Raw genomic sequence first — 22,788 nt, 5'->3', positions numbered from 1 at the left:
CTTTTGCATTTATTTTTATTTATTTTTTATTTTCAAATTTATTTATTAATTGAGTAATTTATTTATATTGCATTTATTTTTTATTTTGGCAGGTTCCGTCCTCCATAGCTAGTATGGGTCAAGCTCCAAAAACACTGGATCCTACATTTCCCATAATGCAAAGAATAGTATAGATTTAAAAAAAATGTCTGTGCTTTATAAACACCCACGTTTCAAACTCCATGCCTGCAGTTTATAACATGGCGTTTCAGTTATAAATTTGCATTCTTCAAGCTCAAGCTGAGGTAACCCTAATGACATCACGATGACATCATGAGGGTTATTTTCTCAGACTTGAAAAAAGCTTCTCAGAGCTACGGAAGACAAGATACAACTGCTTTCACAAGCTGAGCAATGATCTTAAAGTCTAAATGACCGACTCAATTTCACAAGTCGAGACATTATCCGACTTGCAGTAGCTCATTCATACAGTATGCACACATCCACAGGCTGCCAGCACATCATTGCATAAACATTTCCATTAAATATTGTTTAAAAAAAAAAGACAGAATGAAAGAAACTTGATGATAGTTTTGTAAAAATATTTTATGTAACAATTCAAAAGTCATAACACACAGCAAAAGACATTCAAATCAACATGAGCGACCGGGGTGTGTCCTGCAAGTCCCAAGCATCCGTCAGATCCTCCACCATGTAAACAGTGTGTAGAAGAGAAGCTGCTGTGTGATTGGCTCTCCTTCCTCCTGATAGGCCACTGTATCTCCAGATTGGTATTTTAGACATTCCTCATACAATACAATAAATTATAAAAACCTAAAAATATGGAGGAGTTGACTTGCGGTAAACTTTAACGTGACGTAAGACGATTTTCAAGCGTTCGGGGACACACCCCAGGTATGAAGAGACCTCTTTGGCACATAACATAAATCATAAAACGTGACGTAAAACAAACTGTAAACAAAACAACGGTCATTACAAAAATGCATTTTCTTATACACAGACAGCATTAACAGATTAAAAAACAAACAATAATCCTAAAAAAATTTGGCAAATGTGACCGTCCCCCAGCGATAACACTTGTCTCAGTCTGCAAGGCCTCCGTGCAAAACCGCGTCGTCGTCGGGGTTAATGTTAGCGCGCTGGGGCGGAGGAGGAGGAGGGTGGAGAGGGGGTCAAAATTGAGAAAAAAAGAGGGCGGGGTTAAGGTTTCATTTTGAAGTCTGAACTTGTAAGAGTTCTGCTTGTTCTTTCGTGTCTCAGGTTTTAACTTTGTGTTCGCCCTCCTCTGGTATGTGCGACAGCTCTGTGGTTTACCGGCCAAAGTCTCTTTAGTGCAAATAGGCTGTCAGCTGCTGCCTCCTCCGAGGGCGGAGGGGAGGAGGAGAAGGTCATTTTCGTGGCGGAGGCGAGGCTGTGTTTGGTTTGGCACCTGGGACCGGTCTGGAAGGAGGACAAAAAGAAGAGATTCTAGTTTAATGTCAAACTCATTCAGCACACTGACTTTCTGGTATTTTAGAATAAGGTAAGAACAAGAACTAGTTTGATATCTGTTCTTCCTCGGAGCCATAGAGCTCCATTAAAAACACATCAGTGAGCAACACTGTGTCACTGGGTGACATGTTCCTTCACCACCATGAACACACACACTGTAGTTTATTCTGACTCAATCCCACACACACACTGTAGTTTATTCTGACTCAATCCCACACACACACCGTCCAAACTCACACTAATTCATAACGTACTCAAATGACAAGATATTAAACTAAGATGGTGAATGTGGTGTGTTGTCCCCCATCTCTTGTTTTGTTAGGAAGGAAGGGGCATTTTTGCATTTATTAGACAGGACAGTATAGCGGTAGACAGGAAACAAGGGAAGAGAGTACGACATGCAACACAGGCCCTCTGCTAGAAAGGAGCCGTGGACGCTGTGGGTATGTGGTATGTGACATACAAAGTAAAAAAAAAAACATCTTGGTAACATTTTATAATAACCAGCATTTATAAATGGTAAATTTATACTTAATTAAACTTTGTTAAAAGTTATTTTACTGTTAACAAACAACAAATTTATAATGAATCATGTTTACTAATGCTTACTATTAGTAATGCTATAATTTATGTTACTTTAACAGTTTATTGTTGCACACATTATAACATTTTATAAACTGTATATATAATTGTTTGTTAATGATTACGAAATAATTTTTAAACCTTAAAGAAATAGTTTGTAAAACATCGTTTTGTTTCAATTTACAATGTTAATCACGTGTTTAAAACTGCGACCGTAATGCAGGAGAAAAATGTTTTATGGTTATGCAGTTTAGTTTTATGGGAACGTAATTTTGTGGGTGACAGGGTTGATATAAACGGCTCATTCTAAGGTAACAAAAAAAACCCGATTCTTATTATCAGGTGATTATAAACTAAAGAAAACATACTTAATATATTCCATTTCTGCCAATAGATCCCCTACACAGTGTTCCTTTAAAGGGCCAGTGTGTGGTTTGGGTCTTTTTATGAGGTTTGTTGACAATAAGGAAATATAGAATAAAAAAAATAATGAAATAAAACAACATCTTTGAGGAGATTACATACAAGTATACATGCATGTATAAATGTTTTTATTGCAGACAACAGAACAGGATGGGAGTGCTGTTTCATGGACTAATGAGAATAAAGTCATGCAGGAATGTCCTGTTATAAAACTAGTCATTATCATAAGAACATAAGCGCAGATACCATCAGTGAGTGAGCTCCAAAGCTTGTTCTATTGCTTTCTATGCACAGTTGAACCCTACTCTTAAACACTAAGACATCTTTCTGAGGAGAGGAACCATAAAACCTGAAGAACTATCATCTCCTAGAGGTTTCCCTGCCTCACTTTTACTACATTTACACAAAAACGGCGTGGAATAAAAAGCATGACTCTGCATCTGAAGAAAGTAAGTACAAGCCTTTAAGACTGAAGGCCTGTAAAAAATGAAAATGTATTGCTGATGAAGCTCTGAATCAATGCATTGCATGGTTTGTAAACGTGGAGCGTTTATGTGCCCACACTCACCTCGAACAGAAAACAGCATGAAATGAAAAGATGGGATTATTGTGAGGCAGTATTTCTCACAGATAAAGCGGGGGGCCTCCCTAGTACTTCTATAGGTGGGTCATAAAACACCATTCAAACAGGGCTGGACTTCAAGGATACGTACAAAAAGAACTCCAAGCATCAGCTGCGTTATGAACATAACATATACTTTAGCAAGTTTGAAGAGAAGTAACATTCTCCCTGAAGTCAAGTTAAAGTCACAGTAATGTTGAGTAGAACATATAATACAGGCAGCAGAGCTGTAAAGCCTGTTGTTCAATACAGTCCAGCTGCACTGAGTGGGCGGAGATAATGCTGTTGGCTTACACTGCTACAGACATTCAGTGCACAAGCTGTGTGTGCGCTTCAAAATCAACAACAGTCAGGTTAGGATGAAATAATCAATACAGAAATGAATGAAGCAAAAGAAAAGAATGAATGATTCAAATCACGACAGTAAATCAGTTCTTCAAATGGATTGTTCAGGTTGTTGGTGTAAGAGTGGTGAATGGACGTGCATTCATATTAGTGCTGTCAATTGCAAATTAATCACATTTTTTATCTGTTCAAAATGTACCTTAAAGGGAGATTTGTCAAGTATTTAATACTCTTATCAACATGGGAGTGGACAAATATGCTGCTTTATGCAAATGTATGTATATATTTATTATTGGAAATCAATTATCAACACAAAACAATGACAATTATTGTCCAGAAACCCTCACAGGTACTGCATTTAGCATCAAAAATATGCTCAAACCATAACGTGGCAAACTGCAGCCCAACAGGCAACAACAGCTGTCAGTGTGTCAGTGTGCTGACTTGGCTATGACTTGACTGACGTCACCTGGTAAATGGTTGCGTGTGAGAGGCTGAATGGGACAGCACTTTGCAGCAACATATCACGTTACCTTGACGACGCCATTTGTAGGTTTTTATTTTACATTTCCTTCCAGGCTGTTGCCTCACGAGACTAGAGGCAACTGTCAAAAAATCTATTTACTTGTTCTGTCAAACTTGATTAAGCAAAAATAAAACAACTGGTTGATGAATAAACCAGGTGTGTAATGAGGTCTAACGCTGCGTTCCTCTGATCTCATGTGTTTTTATGTTCCATCTTAAATTCTTAATTTGAATGTTTCTGTGTAAATTTTAATATGCCTGGCTGAACACCCGTGTGCCATCATCATGTTTATGATTATTTTTTTTTCTTTACGCCTCTGGGCTTCCCCTGGTAACTGTGGTAACCCTGGGTGGAACACGCCTCAAAGTATGTGAGTCTGTGAGTCTGTGAGCGAGGACGTTGGGATTGGGGTCCCTGAGATTATTCTGCTTCAGGGAAGCACAGAATATTCTCAGGGACCTTTCTCATCCCCGGACATTCTCTCTTTGAACTGCTGCCCTTAGGCAGACGTTTTAGGACATCGAAAGCACGGACAAACAGATTAAAGAACAGTTTTATGCCAAAGCCATAACTGCACTAAACACAGCAAAAACTTGAATAACTTGTAAATATTCACTCTGCAATAATGATGTGAGTCGTGCAATACCTGCAGAATGTGAATGTCTTGTGTGTGGTATGTGTGTTTTTATTATTTTTTTTTTTTTTTATAGTTTTAGAGGCACGTTATTTTTTATGTTTCTTGCACTTTTTAAGGTTTGCATTTAAATTTCGTTGTACTTGTACAATGACAATAAAGATATATTCTATTCTATTGGGTCCAGGGTGCTTATTCAGACGTGAGACCAACCGGTTAAAATGCCTCAGATTAAAATAAAGGTGTGAATGTCTGAGAGGGGCTTTTGTTGCTGATGTGAATTGCTGTAGAGAACTTTTAAGTTACATAGCAATGAAATGATGTGATTTCACCTTTTGACCTCTGCGACCTTCACATATGCACTTTTCATTTGTACAGGAGAAATAAAAGTCTCTCATCTTATTACAGAGGTGACAGAAGAGCCAGAGTACTCTACACTACTGTATGTGTCGGTGCCCACCTGAGAACTCTGAGAGGGGGGATGGCTGAGACTTTGCCCACAGGTTTGGGTCCCACTGCCGGGGGCATCATGACCAGCAGGCCCGGGGAGGGTTTGGAGACCAGGACCCGGGCTGGACTCACTGTCGGGGAGGCTCCTCTGGCTGGGCTGAGGGGGAGAGGCCTCTGAGGAGGGAAGGGGGACGGTCTGGGCTGCAGCTCAGACACCAACTAAAAGAGAGCACACAGAGACATCATTCTGCAAACTGCTGTAGAATACAAGGACAAAGTAGAAAGAAAAGACAAACAGCAAAAGTTTAAAAAGCAAAAAGAGAAAAAGTGGGATCAGCGCCAACACGGTGCTGAACACTAAATCCTCGGCACATGGGCCCAGCAGGGAGGAGGACTTCACTCCCATTTCCGTACTGGACTGGATCCAGGTTGTCTCCGGAATCTGTTCAGCTAGCTGATAAGAGGAACTTCAGTCCCACTTCACACAGGTACGGCAGATTAAAATCACCACTTCGGCACACAGATCAGATCACAAAGTACACTTAAATATTGGATATCTGACACAAACAAGAAAAAGCATCACGACATTCAGAAGATGGCATTAAAGGCATTTTACACTTCATAGAGAAGCACTGATGAGAGAAGATAAATCAATAAGAAAGCAATCAGATAAGAAACACACTGCAGATTTAATTCAGTATTTCTTCAGGGTTCAGATGGAATTCATCTGAGAGGTACTCTGATACAGACAGTCCAACAGTTTTCTTATTAGCTCGGTGTATTTGGCTGTAGCTCGGAATTACATTTACAAATCAGGCATTCAGCTGCAGTCAGGAGAAGTTCTCTTTTCAAAGTTTGACATAAAATTGGGACATCTATGGAGGACAGACCTGCCAAAAATAAATACATAAATAAATAAATAAATAAATAAATAAATAAATAAATAAATAAATTTAGACATTAATCAATTGATAAAATGTGACACAAATTGATATTTCTGTTTTGCTTCTTATTTTGCTTCTTTATTTATTTATATAAATATTAATTCCCATATCTATTTATTCCTCTGTTTAATTTTCCCTTTTATTTATTTATTTATGATTTTTAAATTTTTTTTTAGATGTATTTATTTACTTTTGCATTTGTTTTTATTTTTTTTATTTATTTATTTATTTATTTCTATATTTTTGCATTTAATTTCATTAATTTTAAATGTATTTACTGTATATATTTATTTATATATACATGATTTTCCCTTTGCATTTCACACCTTAATTATTCCATACCCGAGCTCACAAAATGCAGTCTGTTTTTATGAAGCTCTTCTTGTACATAGTATCATTAAAATGGGGGATTCATTTAACAACTGTCTGGCTGCCTGACAGCTCGCGTTGATGCCCTGTTGGTGAGCAAAATTATGGAAATAAGACTGAAGTTGTTTTGACATTAAACCACTATAAATGGAGATGCCTGTACACCATTCTCCCTACACTTCATATCTAAAGACAGCTGTCCCTCGTAAAAAGAGGTGAGTATTGGTTATTCTAAAGCTTATAACCTTTGTGACTCCATTCTGTTTTTTACAATATGTGGTATGATTTTTAGGTTATAGTTTTAAAATTCAATTATGTGTAATTACAGGTCAGCAACTGGTCAAAAAGGGCCTTACCAGTGGAGATCGTGTCGGGTTGAGGGGCAGAGGTTTCTTGGGCGGGGTGAGTCTCTGTGGGGTTGCGGGGGATTTGGGTGGTGCTCCTGGTGGCTTGCCAGCTGGCAGAGGCGGGCGAACCACCTTGAGGTCCCGGGAACCACCCTGGGGAGACTGGGTGGGTCTCAGAGGTCGCACAATGTTGACTGGCTGGGTGCCATTGGGTGCAGGGCCTGGTCTTAGAGGCAGGACCTCTTTGCTGGTGTGAGGAAGCTGTGGGGTCACAACAAAGACAACAACACAAACTTAAGGAAAAGAAAAATAGCTTGGAATAACTTTTAATCTGCTGTCAGAGCAAAATCTTGGAAAAGCTAGTCTACATGCAATTGACAGTCTACTCAAACAACAACACCTTATTTGGCTCAGCGTCTCTGACTGTAATTGTCTCACTCTTCAGTCCAGGAGTCAACATTTATTGAAAAAATAAATCGATGTAATCATTTCCAAAATTCACAACATGCATTTGTTGCATCCATCCAACAAAGCACTCTGCTTCAATCCAGATTTGTTGTCGTTTAGCCTTTCAAAAACACGGAGGGAGGCACAATTGAATCTCAATGGTGATCTTCTTGGCTTTTTCAAGGTTCTTCTCTCTCCTATCGGTTTCCTCTGCCTCCTTCTTGTCTTTGGCGTCGTACTTCATCTGCTCGCGAATTGTGGAGAATCTATCCGATCTAACGATGTGTAACATGTCCATACTGACAAAAGTTACCCGGCGAGTAAAAGGGACTCTGTGTCTATTTGGGGCTCGGCTTTTAATTGAAGTTTTACGGTAGCTGTTGATCCTGATGACCTCTGTGCGCTTTACTTAAAGTTCCTGGACAAAGCTAAGACCAGAGTTACTCGTCCATATGAGCAAAGAGAGAAACTGTGCCTACAATTTATTACACTATATTGATTATTACACATCAGGCAAGAAATGTAGGTGTAACCACTAACTCTGATGTGTTACCCATTATGTCACTGAAGCTCTAACAAGCCTCAATTTTTACCTAGACATGATTATTACTACTTCTTACAATTACTTGTATTTTTGTACACTTTTTTTCCTCCTCTTTTTGGATGTATTTTTAAATTTTCGTATGCTTTTTCCTTTCTTATGTTTTCAGTCATCACTTTTTTTTTGTAACTCAAATTTTTATTGGCAAGAGATTTGCAACATTGAATAATAACAGTAACAAAAAAATGTTCGGAAACAATATTTCAATTAAACCTCGTCCTTCTTTTGTAATTCCATTTCCAAGGTTTCTTATTATCTCTCTTTTTATTACATATTTAGTTGAGTGTTTGTATCATTAGTTATCAATCCTAGCCTTTACTCTTGCTGTAAATACCACTGAGCTGCATTTTGCCTATAAAAGCTTCTAGATGAATAATGTTTATTCTTATTAAGACTCATTGATTCCTTTTGTCCTCCATTCTTTGTCCCTCCTTTTCCTTCTTGTATTTGTCTCCTCTTTTGCTCCTGTTGTATTTCTTTCACTTGCCAATGACAAATGTGCACTAACCCCGAGCTGCTAACCCATCCAATTAAATAAATGCTATAAAAACAGGGGAATAACGACATGATGAAATGATGCTGGAGGCACATTGAACTAGTGGAGAGGAGTGTTGTGGACGTGGGAGGAGGAGGCAGACTCTAAGTGGTCACACAATATAACAAGCTGCTGTAAAATGAGGCCATTAAATATGAAGGTCAAGCACATGGACGGTCTATTATTCACTAAAACACAGCAAGAGAAACAGTCACCGCCCTCCCATTTCCTCCCCTCCTTACACACACACACACACACACACACTCACACAGCACTCACCCCCTTGTGGCTGCTAGCTTTGTTGATTGGTCCGACCACCTTCAGGTGAAAGGCAGGATTCAGATGGCCATTCTTCCCTTTCTCCAGCGATGCCTCCAACCTGACCGGAGAAATGAGGACAGGCAGAGAGTAAAGCATCGCTCTTCTTAATGTGGCATTGATTTTAAGGCCCCAGGTGGGAAAAAGAGACGGAGGAGAAGTCAACATAAAGTTTCTCATCCAGGATGATGTGAGAGGATGAAGCTGAAGACACAACACTGACATAGTGTCATCTTATGAAGTCGGTATGGATAATGTGTTAGCAAACAGTTGCCTATTTACACATCCAGCGGACACTGAGCAACATTAGCGTTCATTTGGAGTCGTGTTTGTGTCCTCCACATCCGTCAAAAGCCAACTGTCCGTGCAAACATCATCATCCAGAATGGCATGATAAACACCAGAGTATAGAAGCAAAGAGACGAAACTCTGGTGTCTTTTTGACAACAGCTGGAGCCACCATTTTGGACTGAAAACACTTGTTATATTTATAATATCTTATTGTTCAACACAGGCCATAGAGTGCTACAGGAATGAGTCCTAGAACCTGGGAATGAGTTAGCATTTAAGCACTTCTGGTTCCTGGAAGTCTGGAAGTCAATGGGTTTTTAGTTAGATGCCTGAAATAAGGTCTGTGGTTAACACAAGCTGAAGAGATTTTAACCTTTTGTTCTACGACATAACTCAGTAAATACCCCACTTGTGAATTTTGAAACTTTTACGTGTCTTAAAAAAGGCGGTTGCTAACAAGTGGCTAAATGAGATTACTAAACGTCATCACGCCGACTCGTCCTCCTTTACAGCCTCGTTGTGTATACTCACGCTCATGCGACCGTGGTGTAGTTCGTTTATAGCCTAACGTTAGCTTTATACTTCTGGCGATTGCATTTACGCTTCAAAAATCCCAAAAGCCAATGGAACAATCCCGTTGGCTTTTTGTCGAGGGAACCAGTGTGATGCTAACTTCCTGGTTGGCCTACAAAAATACGTCATCCCTGGATCTCTTTATTTTAGTAGAATATAACAATAGAATAGAAATAATTTTGTATTACTTTTGTACGGCACTTTTTAGGCGGACGTTTTACTGACGTCCGGTAGTCGATTTCAGTCCAAAGACGGTGTGCAAAGACCTGAACTCTCTTTCTAGCTCTGGTTTTGGTCTCCACCACCTCCTGAGAAAACACCTTTCATATGAAAATATGTTAGAATTAGTGCAGCTTTAAAAGTCAACAGGTTACCTCTAACTTGTTCCTTCCACCATACATTTGAAGACACATGTCATCTAGTGCAACAACACAGCTAACTACTACCAACCTAAATACTAAGAGCTTGACAGGAAGTTTACTGCAGGGCTGCTGCATTGGATTGAATCGGACCGTAGAGGTGTTCAGTACTTAATAAACTGGTTAGTCAGTGTACACTGCAGCCTCTTAGCTGATTGGAAGGCTTTCCGAGCACACTGGATGTATATATGCTTAGAGCGGCCTTTAATCAGCTCCAGCCACCCGCTGTCCCTCTGCTGAACTGTAAACGAACCCAAATGATTGGCCATGGAACAAAAACAGAAAAGGCAGAGGGTTTTCTGTGTAGCTACTGCCGTTAAGAGTCTTTTTAATCATCGTAGCGGCTCAATTTTCCATATCGTGAGCCGTTCATTTAGATGTCTTCTGCCGAGGCCCAATATCACCAATATTTAGCCTTTGTGCCAGTCGACAGTTGGAAGGTCAGGCTCTTTATAAAACCTGCTGTACTGCTGGATCCTTTCCAGACACATTTGTGTTCTGTAAATCACTGCGGAACGCTTGAGTATTTTCCGAGGCACTAACTCAGCCGGTGTTATGACGAGGCTGTCTCTGTGGGTGAGCTATATGGCAGAGCTCATAAAGGAAGCTCTGGGCTTTATGAGGACATGATTTTGTTTGGTTCTGATTGAGGTGAGCTGCAGCACAAAATGCTGCCATTTATGCTGATGTAGAGATGTTCCGGTGAATGCATCGATCTGCTTGGAGCGCTGGCAGACATGGCACACTTCCCTTCTTCCTTCTTTCTGTCCTGTAATTCAACACTTGCCTTCCTCCTTTCCCTTTCTCTTTTATTTATTTCTCCCTCCTTAACCTTTTTTTTAATCCATTCTGCTGCCACATTTTCCCGACTTCCTTCCTTTCCTTTCTTCTTCCTTTTCCTCCAAATATTCTCTTCCTTCCATGCATGATTAATTTCCTCCTCCTTTCACTATTAGATCCCCTCCCTTCTCATGCAGACAGCGTGATACGTGAACGCTCCTCTGCATAGTAATACACTGCTGTTTTCCAACAAACAAACGAGTTCCAAGATAGAGAATCAAGTGTTAGAACTACATAATGATCTTGTGTAATGATCTTATCTAACCTCTGTGATTTATTTTTATTTAAAGTGTAACTTTGGTATTTTCCAACGTGGACCCTACTGAATTCTCCCATGTTTTTGTGTCAAAGTGACTAATTAGAAGTGTCTGATAACATTATGGAAAGGACCCTACAGAGAAATAAAACCTCCTGTCTGTTTGTTATTGTGTCTCACCAAGTTTCGCTCAAGGAGAAGTCTCGTTCTGAAATCTTTCATCACCTCCACATTGTTGAAATCCTCTAAATATTCAGCCATGACATTGAAAATCTGTACTCCCACACAACAAACTCTGACAAAACCAGCACTCCTTTCTCCACTCTCTCTCTCTCTCACATTTCCACCGTTGTCCTCCGCCATCAAGGCAACTTACTTCAGAACGAGACTTCTCCTTGAGCAAGCCTTGGTTAGACACAATAACAAGGTTAGAGAGCAGCGTTAGTCACTCAAACACAAAGAAAAATGGGAAAATAGGGTCCAGGTTGAAAAATACCGAAGTTCCCCTTTCATGTTTGATTAATTATGGGAATGTCAAAAAGTAATAACCGTCATTGATGCAATGGTGTCCTGTATAGTATATATAATTCCATGATTTTCACTCTGTTCTCTGGATGTAGTTCCGTTAAAGCCGGGCGTACACTGTACGATTTTAGAAATGTTGTTCTGTAATTCCTACTTCTACTGTACAGGTCGATGGTTTGCGATGTAAAAACCAAAGCTCAAGATTTATGTGCTCACGTCCCGTAAGCTCCTGCTGACTGTTCTGGCTGTTGACAGTTATCAATAAAGATTTGTTTGAAAGCTCCGAGGCAGTTCAAGTTTGTATGCAAACAGAGGTCTGTACGGGTCCCAATAATGCGAACAAGGCAGAAACGTGCTGCCTTGATCATCTGTGCCATCCTGTCTGCTAAAAAAAGAGGCATGAGGACTCACAGGTGGCGAGGAAGACGTGGACAGTATGGATTGTCCATTTTGCAGAGAGAATTGGAGGTAAGCTACGTTTTACTATATCTATTGTACATTTTTATTGTTGATAGCTACGCTCTGATTACTGTAAAAAAAACAGAAAAAAGGTGCAACTGTGTGAGAGCCTGTGGCCGGCCGACAAAAATTTCTGACATGTCAGAAATTCATCCGACCGTCCAACGGCCGGTCGGGAGGAGTTAATCCGTTCTCGGCCTTCGTCGGCAAATGACGCCCGACGAAACTGAAATTCGGTCATGCGTCTCGAAATTCGGGCCAGAAACGGGCTAAAATCGTAGAGTGTATGCCCGGCTTAACGTGTGTCATGTGTTTTTAGCAGACAGACAGACAGACAGACAGACAGACAGACAGACAGACAGACAGACAAACAAACAAACAGACAGACAGACAGACAGACAGACGGGATACAGTACTTGTTGCTCTTGTTCTTCTCTCTCTGGGAAAGCCACTTATGGTAATAGGAAGTCTTGATCCTGTAGCAGTAGAAGATCAGCAGCACTGCAGGTAGGATAAACAGGAAGGCAAACAGCAGCCCAACGACCAGCCCCACCTGACCTGTAGACACACACACACACACACACTCAACGTTAACTGGCTTGGTTCTAAAAACACATATCTCTTTTTCTCTCTTTATAAATATGGAATGCATTTCAGACAGTTTTGATTAACATGTGAGAATAAAAGATGAAAATTGGAGAATAGGGAAACTAAATATGCTGAATGGACAAACCATGTGTGTGTTTTATCAACAAACATTAAATAAGCACCTCACTGTTCAGGTTGAAAAGGAATATAATGACTGGATTTTATTTGCTGATGTGGATGCAACACTAGAGACAGAAGCAGAGAGATGATCCTGCACTTTTTCTGAAAGATGCTGCTGCTGTTGGAGACACGTTCTGGAGATCTGCTGAGTTGAGTTTATCACCCGGAGCTACACACGCACCGGCCAAAATATGAATCATTTCATTATTAGACTGTTGCCACCAGATTTCTTGTTGCTCATAAACACGGTGCCAGTGTGGTGCCACACAGCATGCCATAGAATCCAGATATCTATAATCAGGATGTGATATTAACACACATAACGGAGTTACTCTGAAAACTTGATCATAACTGAGACCACAGCGTGCGAGGCAAAAGACAACTCCCTTGTTATGTATTTCATTTTCATACATTTCGGGGACTCACAATAGACAGATTAAATAATGAATGGTTTAAATGAACAATGCTACAATTCCCATGATGCAACTTGAAAGGCTCTTTTCGTTGGACCTTCCCTACCTAATAAACACCCACGTCTTTCAAACTCCACATCCCCGGTTTGTAACTCACACTTTCTGTTATGAATTTGACGTCTTCAAGCCAATAGAGAGGCGAAGTCCCGCCCCCTTCCGGAGGACCCCATGGGAGCTTATTTTGAACGGTAGTCCACGACGAGAGATAATTATCTTTTTGATCCTGTTTGAATTGCGCCATGAATCACACATATGATGTTTGTCAATTTATAAGATCATTTTGCAAGTCAAGAAAGTCGCAGTGTTACACGCAAAATGTAACGTGATCTGCCCTGATGTGTTTTATCCAGCGACTCCTGGTCTTTTTATCAGCCGGAAGGAGAAAGAAGGATCAGACCCGTTTGCTGGTGTGAGTTCATCCCAGTAGGAAACACACAGACATCGTAGCTTCAGAGAGAGAGACGTCACTACCACACTTTTGGGTGTGCCGTCTTTCTAATTATGTATTTTCACAGTCTGATACTTCAACTGTTTTACAACAAACTGAGACTTTCTGTTTTTGCAAAATTCTCTTTTAAATTGACAAACATCATATTTGTGATTCATGGCACAATTCAAACTGGATCAAAAAAATATTTCTCGCCATATTTCTTTCCGAAATAAAGTCCCATGGTGGTCCACCGGAAGGGGCGTGACTTCGCCTATCTATGCCGACATAACCCTGATGATGTCATAGCAATGTCATCAGCAAACTTTTCTCACAGGCTGAGTAGTGGAAGTCATTGTGTGTAAAAGTCCACTTGAATACACTCACAGAATCACATCCAGAATCCATTTGAAAAAAGCGTGTTTTTTAGATTCTGTCCTCCTTCTCGGCCTTCTGTCCACACCGAGACAGTGACGCTTTCCCACACGTCTCCATTGTCTGCCTGTCATGTAATTCAATTAGCATAATCTTGACTCGCTGAGGCACAACACCCGAGCACCGCTATGAAAACATATCGTAGCTGTTTGCGGCCTGCACGTCCCCCCCCGACGGATGAGGTTTAAACATGACGCTGTTGTTCTGGTGCGTCAGCGAGCGATGTTTTAGAAAATAACCTGATAACACTGTTGTGGAGGGACACGTTGGCACAATAGCAGGACACGCTTTGTTTGAGTGTGTGTGTGTGTGTGAACTCACTGTCATACTGGATGGGTCCACTGTCCACGCTGCCTCCGAGTCCTGGCTTCTCACAGAAGGGTGGTGCCCAGCCGCGGTTACAGTGGCAGTTCCCATTACTGTTACACACCTATACACACACACACACACGACATTTGTTAATGTGATTACTGTTCGCTCTCAGTATAATCTAGTATGTGTGTGCCTTGAAGTGTAGCAGCCATATTAGAAGCACTAATGTGTTGTTTACAGATTGGCACTGTATGTTTTAATGGGATTTTCCTTCACATATTCACCTTGTACTGTAAATGGAGCAGACTGCAGAATACTGACATAAAAAGCAATGATGTCTCACATCTGTGTGTTTCCATTATTTGTGTATACTGTAACGTTGTATGTACAATTTAATTATTTTTTTTTGTTTCTGACTGGAACTGGAGGGTGTACTTCCTTTGTCTCCAAACCATCAGGGGCCCCTTGAGTGCCGATTAGTTCTTGATCATTTGATTCCTTTGTTTAGTATTATGCACCGCTACAGCACAATGTGAACTGAAACGGAATTACAGTATTTAAAGGCAGGGTTGACGATGTTCTCCAGTATACACTATTTGTTATATTGGTTGAAATGGTGTTTACACCCCGACAGCGATCCATTACTTATGAGCTCTGAAAAAAGGACCGGAAAAGAGCCGTCATCTGTAGCTGCTGTAATCCTGTAAAAACGTCTACCAATCACTGCCTCGCGGTCCGCTTGGAAAGAACCAATCAGATGCCTCCCTGCCTCCCTGCTTGTTCTCTACCCTTGGCTATGCACCATCCTGAACTCAAAGCGCATCGCTACCGCAAGATTACTGGCGAATGCAAGAGAAAACTCAGCCAAAAGTAGCACTGCGGGTGCGGTTACTTGTCATGAGGTAGCATTGTTGAGTTGAGGTCCTCTCTCCGCTCTGTGTCTGTGAAGTAGTTACGATGCCGCGGTGCCCCGAGGGGAGGGGGAGGGTTTAGACGGAGCTCCTGAGGCGATGCTACTTTCAAATTATACTAGCTTTCCAACATCGTCAACCCTATCTTTAAATACAGGTGGCTCCTGCGTTTACACCTCTATATCTACCTCAAATCTAGTTTTCATACCTTTATTATTTCAGTTTATATTAAGTGTATATGGTCCATAATCCATAATAAATGTGTGTTTAATCAAGTTAGGACAAACTAATTGAAACACACATAATGAAGCTGCTGTGTGAACTATACCCAACAGGGCTTACAAAACAGACACACAGAGGATACACACATTTTATAGAAAGTAAAAGGAACCAGAGGTTTAGTAGGGGGCCACAACCCCTAGTGGGTTAATTGGGCTCTCTGGTCTTACATTAATAAAGGAGAAATAAAAACAATAATTCAGGTGATATCATCCAGCAGGTCCAGCAGTTTCAGACCTCCAGTTCCTGTCTAACCTGCACCAGTAAAGGGGGGTTATGACATGTCTACCATGAGACCACAGAAACTGTTACAGAGGAGTTATCCCTTTAATATCTCTGGGTGAATTCAGCCAGTGTTGGCAATGTTGCACCGGCAGCTTGAGAGAAGTTCCGGTGAGCAAGAAGAAGTTACGGTACGCCAAGGAGTAAAAATGAAAAAGTGCCGGTACTGCGTATTGGTGAGTACTGACCCACTTCGAGCACTGGTTGGGGGATAGTCAAGGGTAGGGTCCAATAAAAAAAGAAAGGAACTCGCTGAGACATAAGGTTAAAGAAGAATAAAAATGACTGCCAGCCATTTCACCACAGCAGACCTTTGAGTAACGACCAGTAATCTGCCACCTTGTGCACCTAAAGAGTCAAAATGTGACCTGAACTGGAAACACCTCCCTTTCCTTCACTCCATTTGGCAGTAAAACACCTCGAAGAGTTTTTAATTAACTTGTAAAAGAGAAACTTTTATCTGGAGATTAGCATTTTAAACCTTGATTAATATCTGCAGACATCTTGTGTAATTCACCAGCCCCTAAATGAAGGAGAAAATACCGCCATGCTCCAATTACATCCAGATGTAATTATCCTATCAGTGATTAACATGCCTATTTACCCCATTAGCACTTGGTCGACGACATGAAGGGCGCACAGTTGTTTACTGATTCTCAGAGCTTCAGATTCAGGAGGCTTCTTTGTGAACTTTTTCTAATTCAGTTTTCTGGAGAGCACATTTTTAAATGCTATATCATACAAAGAAATGGATCATAGATATATATAACATACCCTTCCGCGCTCTAAATCTCCAGAACTTCTAATATGTTTTAAACTTTTTTAATGGAAATCTCCTTTGTACATTTTTTTAAGGATGCAAGCGTCTCTGAGAGGCGGGTAGTTTATTTGCACGGCCATCCAGCGCACTCCAAAAGCCCGAGGATCAATATAAATCATATGATAATGCTAAATTAAAAAACACAGGAGGAGACCATAAGCTGGGAGAAGCCAAAACTGTCTATTTAGAATAATCCTGACTCAAAGCCACTTCCATTATCCACCTACTGTTACACAGAGAGGAGAGAACAAAAAAGGGACAAACAGCGTGAAACAACATGGTGCAGATAGAAGGAGAAGGGGATTAAAGGAGGAGAGGATACGTCTGCTGTTTTTCTTCCTCGCTCATAATATTTCAAAATCCTAATCAAATAACAATGGCTGGTAAGCCCATTCCTTCTACAGGAGACAGGAGACGGGGTAAACACAGACATTAAGGCTTGTGGGGTGTGAAATTTGAGTCGAGGCTGAGTTCGCTTCGAACGCTCAGGGTCAAAACAAGCAACAGAGCGGTCCAGACACAAACTAGGCCAACTAGAGGTAGACGCTATGAAAGTGGCCTGTAGTGAAAACTTTAAAATGTTTAAGGTTTTACAGAGGAATGTGGGACACCATGCTGATGTTGATTCCTCAAAAGCTACGCAGAGGAAGTGACATCAGCATCATGTCCCGTATTCCAATGCTCCTTAGACAGTCCCACTGTCCAGCACGGTGCCTAATGGGCCTTTCAGACACAACACAACAACGGCACCGCTGCGCTCTGAAACCCACTATTTCCAATGGCTTGTGGTGCCGCCCCACGACGGGCGCCGCATGCTGTAATGTGCGCTGAACAGCGGCAAGCACAGCTGGGTCTGAAAGGACCATAAACATCCCTGTGCCATAGTGAACAATGATTTTCATCCTGTAGCTTTGACCGCAATTGCTATGATATGTTTCGATTTGCCTATAAGCATGAGCGCAGCATGGAAGACGCCATCCTCGGCATTTTGCACTTATCTCCAAAGGCCCTGACACACTAAGCCGTCGGACACTTTGGGGCCATCGGTGAGCGTCCGTCGGCCAAGTTATTTCAGTGTGTCCCGCACCATGAGCTTTAGTCTGCGGGTGTTGGCGTTTTTTCAGCTGATTCAGCATGTTGAATCGGCGGCGGAGCTCGTCGGAGACACTACAGGCTTTATACTACCTTATTCACATCTACTGTAGAACTCCCCAACACCTGGAAACACACTTTGATGTGTAAAATTGTCGCAGTTCCCCTTTAACCGCTGGTTAAGTATCACTAGGCAAAAAAATGCCACATTTACCACAGTGGAAACCAGTGATTCTACTTCCTGCAGTGGTACACTCTGATTATTCATGACCTCCGGAAGACACAATTAAAGTGAAGCTCCACCACTTGACAGTGATTTCAGAGGTCAAAGTCAGAGTTCCCTGATAAATATCCCCTATCTACATCCCCATCTTCTCTTAAAGTAACAAGTGTTTAAGCCCCAAACACTCCACTCCAGAGCTTGGTTACTGACTCATAAACTATGTATGATTCCTCCTTATCTGCCTCAGGCTTGCTTGTACTGCTCCAATGAATAGTTCATCACTTCAGTTGCTGTTGTATTCCAGCCATCTATATTCCTGCCTTTTTACGACAGTCTTGGTGACAGCGCTGCAAAGCGCTACCTTTGCCCAAGGACACAGTGTGACAATAAGATTAGGGAGCCGTGCCCGGCAGCTAAGTGAGTTGAGTCTGTTGCATGGCTTTGTATGCTTGTGAGTGTGTGTGCAGTGTGTGTGTGTGTGTGTGTGCCTACCCCTTTGCTGTGACAGCGTACGATGCAAGTCTCCAGCTCGGTAAAAGAGGCATTTTGGCATCGGCGGTCTCTGCACACCTGTGGCAACACAAGCAGAATGATCACATACTGTGTTAAAGATTACAGTGCACACACACACACGCGCACACACACACACACACACACACACACACACACACACACACACACACACACACACACGCACACACACACACACACACACACACACATATATACACAGACTTTGATCTGCCTTCTCTCAGTGCCCTTGGGCTTTGGAACAACCTGGCTGCCTGAGGAGATTGGCCAAGCAGCATCAGTATCCTGTTTTAAATCACTTCCAAAATCACTACTTTTATAGACTTGCTTTTACAGCTTGTAATGATGTTTATTGAGCTGCTATCACCAAACACAATTTGTCTCTACTGCTGCTCTAATATTCATCCTAATAACCATTTAAATCAATGCTGAAGTGGCGTTTTTTATTTTTATAGGGAAGTTTGCACCTTAACTGTGTTGGAACAGATGTTGGGACAAACACATAGGGGGGACAGGTAGAAGCAGATTTAAGAGGTGTGAAGGTTGAGTCAGTGACACTGATCTGGGACCAGAGACTAACAGGATGGAGAGGGGCTGAAGCTCCTTGTGTTTGCATTTCAGCTGTGTGAAGAGCAGGCGGGATGGAGGAGTCAAAAACACAGATTATACTGTAGAGCCTGCTGAAAAACAACACAGCCTTCTACCTCCACCGAACAGCCAGCAATACATGGAACCATACCGCCAAAATAAAACCCAAACAATAAAACTAAACTGTATTTGTACCTTTCATACATTCATGCAGCTCAAAGTACTTTATATAGGGCGGTCAAAGTTAACACGATAATTACACGTTAACGCAAATTTGTTTTAACGCCCCTAATTTCTTTCACGCATTAATGCAACTTGCGAGTTTTAGGTTGTAGCGGGCTCAGCTTTAAAGCTAGAGTGAAGATACTGGTATCATATGAAACTAGAAAACCTAATAATCCATTGGTACCAGCCATGACATACTAGCTTGTTGATAAGGAGGTTGAATAATGCTCCAAACCTGAGGGCTTGAGTTTGCCATGTTATGATTTGAGCATATTTTTTATGCTAAATGCAGTACCTGTGAGGGTTTCTGGACAATATTTGTAATTGTTTTGTGTTGTTAATTGCTTTCCAATAATAAATATATACATACATTTGCATAAAGCAAGCATATTTGCCCACTCCCATGTTGATAAATCTCCCTTTAAGGTACATTTTGAACAGATAAAAAACATGTGATTAACTTGTGATCACAATTAACTCTGGACAATCATGCGAATAAATTGTGATTAAATATTTGAATCGATTGACAGCCCTAGCTTTACATTTAAAAAATAATAAAAAAACAGGAAACACAAATTGAATTAAAAAGAATAAAGATAAAGAGAAAGTGCTTAGCGTTGAAGAGAAAGCAAGCAGCCATAAAAATACATTTAAAGGCATAAAAAAGGTGATTTAAAAACTGCATGTGGTACTCCATGTGAAGCACGCCCATTATAAGAAGTGGTGCTAGGAAAAGGGCTTGGTTAAAGAGATATGTGTTTAAGTGCCGTGTAAAAACAGCCTCTCTGATGTCTTTGGGTGTAGGCTGCTCCACAGCTGAAAAAAGCTGCATCTCCAGTGTTCTTTTTGTCGAGTATGTAGAAACGCAGTAGTAGAGGATCTAAGGGCTTGTGATGGAACTGAGAGAGCTTTGTACACAAGTAGCAGGACTTTAAAATCAATTCTAGCAGATACAGGGAGACAGTGAAGTGTAGCTAAGAATGGAGTGATGTGTTCGCTGTTCTTTGGTTTTGTTTTTAGCCTAGCAGCAGAGGTCTGGATAAGATGCAGCCTCTTGACTTTTCAGCATCTCTATGGGTCAGGAATGTTGAATAAAAGGGCGTGGAAAGGATGTGTCTTATGGTGGCCAAGAGAAAAAACACATGCAAATAAAAAAAAAATGCAAATGAAGAGACACATTTACAGATATGCAGCAGAAAGACATATGTGCTTATATAGAAAAAAAGCAAACTAGAGCTGTCAATCGATTTAAATAGTTCATTGTGATTAATCACAAATGAATTTCACATTTTTTATCCATTCAAAATGTACCTTAAAGGGAGATTTGTCAAGTATTTAATACTCTTATCAACATGGGAGTGGACAAATATGTTGCTTTATGCAAATATACATATATATTTATTATTGGAAATCAATTAACAACACAAAACAATGACAAATATTGTCCAGAAACCCTCACAGGTACTGCATTTAGCATAGAAAATATGCTCAAATCATGACATGGCAAACTGAAGCCCAACAGGGAACAACAGCTGTCAGTGTGTCAGTGTGCTGACTTGACTATGACTTGCCCCAAACTGCATGTGATTATCATAAAGTGGGCATGTCTGTAAAGGGGAGACTCGTGGGTACCCATAGAACCCATTTTCATTCACATATCTTGAGGTCAGAGGTCAAGGGACTTCTTTGAAAATGGCCATGCCAGTTTTTCCTCGCCAAGATTTAGCGTAAGTTTGGAGCGTTATTTAACCTCCTTGTCAACAAGCTAGTATGACATGGTTGGTACCGATCGATGAGCCCACTACAACCTCCGAAAGATCGACCTTGGAGTGCTGTAGTTGCTGTGGTACGTGTAGAAATAATCAAATCATTGGCTGTGAACACTCAAAAGCATTGTGACTTTATGTCATCAGAGGTAGGATTAATAAAAAGTGTCTCTTTAAGTCTTGTTGGAGGCTTCTCTTGCAAACTGCGGTTCATAATTCAGCATTTTTTTTGTGTAGTACTCCATCACTGAGTTGTGTTAGCATTAATAGTAGTACTTGCATTAGCACTGTATCTCCTGCTTCTGCCTGTTGTTGTGGCTTTTCTATTGTCAGCACGGGGAATCAATTTAGTGTAGGTGAACGTGTGACTGTGTGATTAGAAGCAGCGGCTTTGTGTTATGTATGCATTTATTGCTGAGAAAAGGCGCCGTTCAATATGATGACTCAAAATTCATCACGCTGGATGGCAGACAATATTCTCTGCTGCCTATTTATAATATATTACTCATGCAGCACTATTCAGTCCTTTCAGAGCGGCCGCACAATAGCTGGAATGGAATTCAAGTGGCTGAATGTGCTGCAGTGGGAAAGCAATATAGACAGACAGAGAAATAGAATTTACTGGTGGAACGGAGGAGACTGCAGATACTCCTGTGTGTGTGTGTGTGTGAGTGTGAGTGTGTGTGTGTGTTTTCATACATATGTATTTCACATGCATAATTCAGTCCTTATTTTGTATGATTTTTGTGTGTGTCTGTAGGTGGGTTTACTTGGAACTTGATATTCCACTCAGCATCTGGATTGCAACCCAAATGAGTATCAGAGGAAGTGGCTTAAACAAACACCTGACACACAACAGACCTGCTGGGTCCCTGTGACATTTAGCTTTGTATGAAACCCTGATCTTTTATTCAGAAGGAGAATATTAGCGACTAATAGCAACGGGGAACACAGACAACTGACTGCTATCTTTACTTGGACTAAATGAAGTTCTTTCTGCACACAGATGTTGCAATAAAACCAACATGTGAATCCAGATTGCACCAGTTACTGTAGGCTGGACTTCTGTCGTCCACCGGGTACAATCTCCCGGGAAAATGAAGGCTCATACTAACTTAAAGCACTGGCATTGCACAACATTGCCACTAAAAAGTAGTTATGGCTAACATGTTAGCAATCTACACATCCATCAGACACAAAGCAACATTTAGAATATACTTGGAGTCATGTTTGTACTATCTATTTTATATTGCTGTGAAAAATCTCCTTCAAACAACTGGATTTATTCAAGTTTCTCACCCAAAAAATTATTTTACAATTACATTTGAACACATAACGTTGTAATTTAACTTCGCCCAATAGTCCTTCTTCCTGAGCAGACTTTGAACGCCTCATAATAATAACTGAATGGCACCTCCGTTAACGTTAGTAGCTACGCTATTTAACCCAGCAGGACTGTGCTGCCCACCGGCTCCTAACAGGTAATGTTACTAACTCTCCTCCTGTTGATTACAACACAGGTTTGTTGTTCACAGTGTGGCTTTATCAGGGAAAAATAGGGTGCGCCCCTCAGGTTTAGTAGCACCATGCTGTTGAGCACTTTTTTTCTCTCATCACAATGGTTTTAAGACAAAAATTAAGATTCTTATTTTAAAAAAT

At 40.9% G+C, this 22,788-nt stretch overlaps 1 protein-coding gene across 1 annotated transcript in view; it reads right to left on the bottom strand.

Moving 5' to 3' along the window:
* Positions 1–564: 564 nt before the first annotated feature.
* Positions 565–22,788, bottom strand: part of adam19a (ADAM metallopeptidase domain 19a) — a 171,749-nt gene continuing 149,525 nt past the window's right edge. The window contains exons 17-23 of the mRNA XM_037758149.1: positions 18,512–18,589; positions 14,422–14,530; positions 12,414–12,555; positions 8,596–8,695; positions 6,743–6,994; positions 5,084–5,292; positions 565–1,440 (exon numbers count right to left, since the gene is read on the bottom strand). Of these exons, the coding sequence (XP_037614077.1) occupies positions 1,389–1,440; positions 5,084–5,292; positions 6,743–6,994; positions 8,596–8,695; positions 12,414–12,555; positions 14,422–14,530; positions 18,512–18,589 (942 nt within the window). The 3' untranslated portion in view covers positions 565–1,388. The remainder of the gene's footprint in view (positions 1,441–5,083; positions 5,293–6,742; positions 6,995–8,595; positions 8,696–12,413; positions 12,556–14,421; positions 14,531–18,511; positions 18,590–22,788) is intronic.

The sequence above is a fragment of the Sebastes umbrosus genome, chromosome 22 (genome assembly GCF_015220745.1).
Source record: "Sebastes umbrosus isolate fSebUmb1 chromosome 22, fSebUmb1.pri, whole genome shotgun sequence".
Lineage (NCBI taxonomy): Eukaryota > Metazoa > Chordata > Actinopteri > Perciformes > Sebastidae > Sebastes > Sebastes umbrosus.
This window is presented reverse-complemented; position numbering and strand designations above follow the sequence as displayed.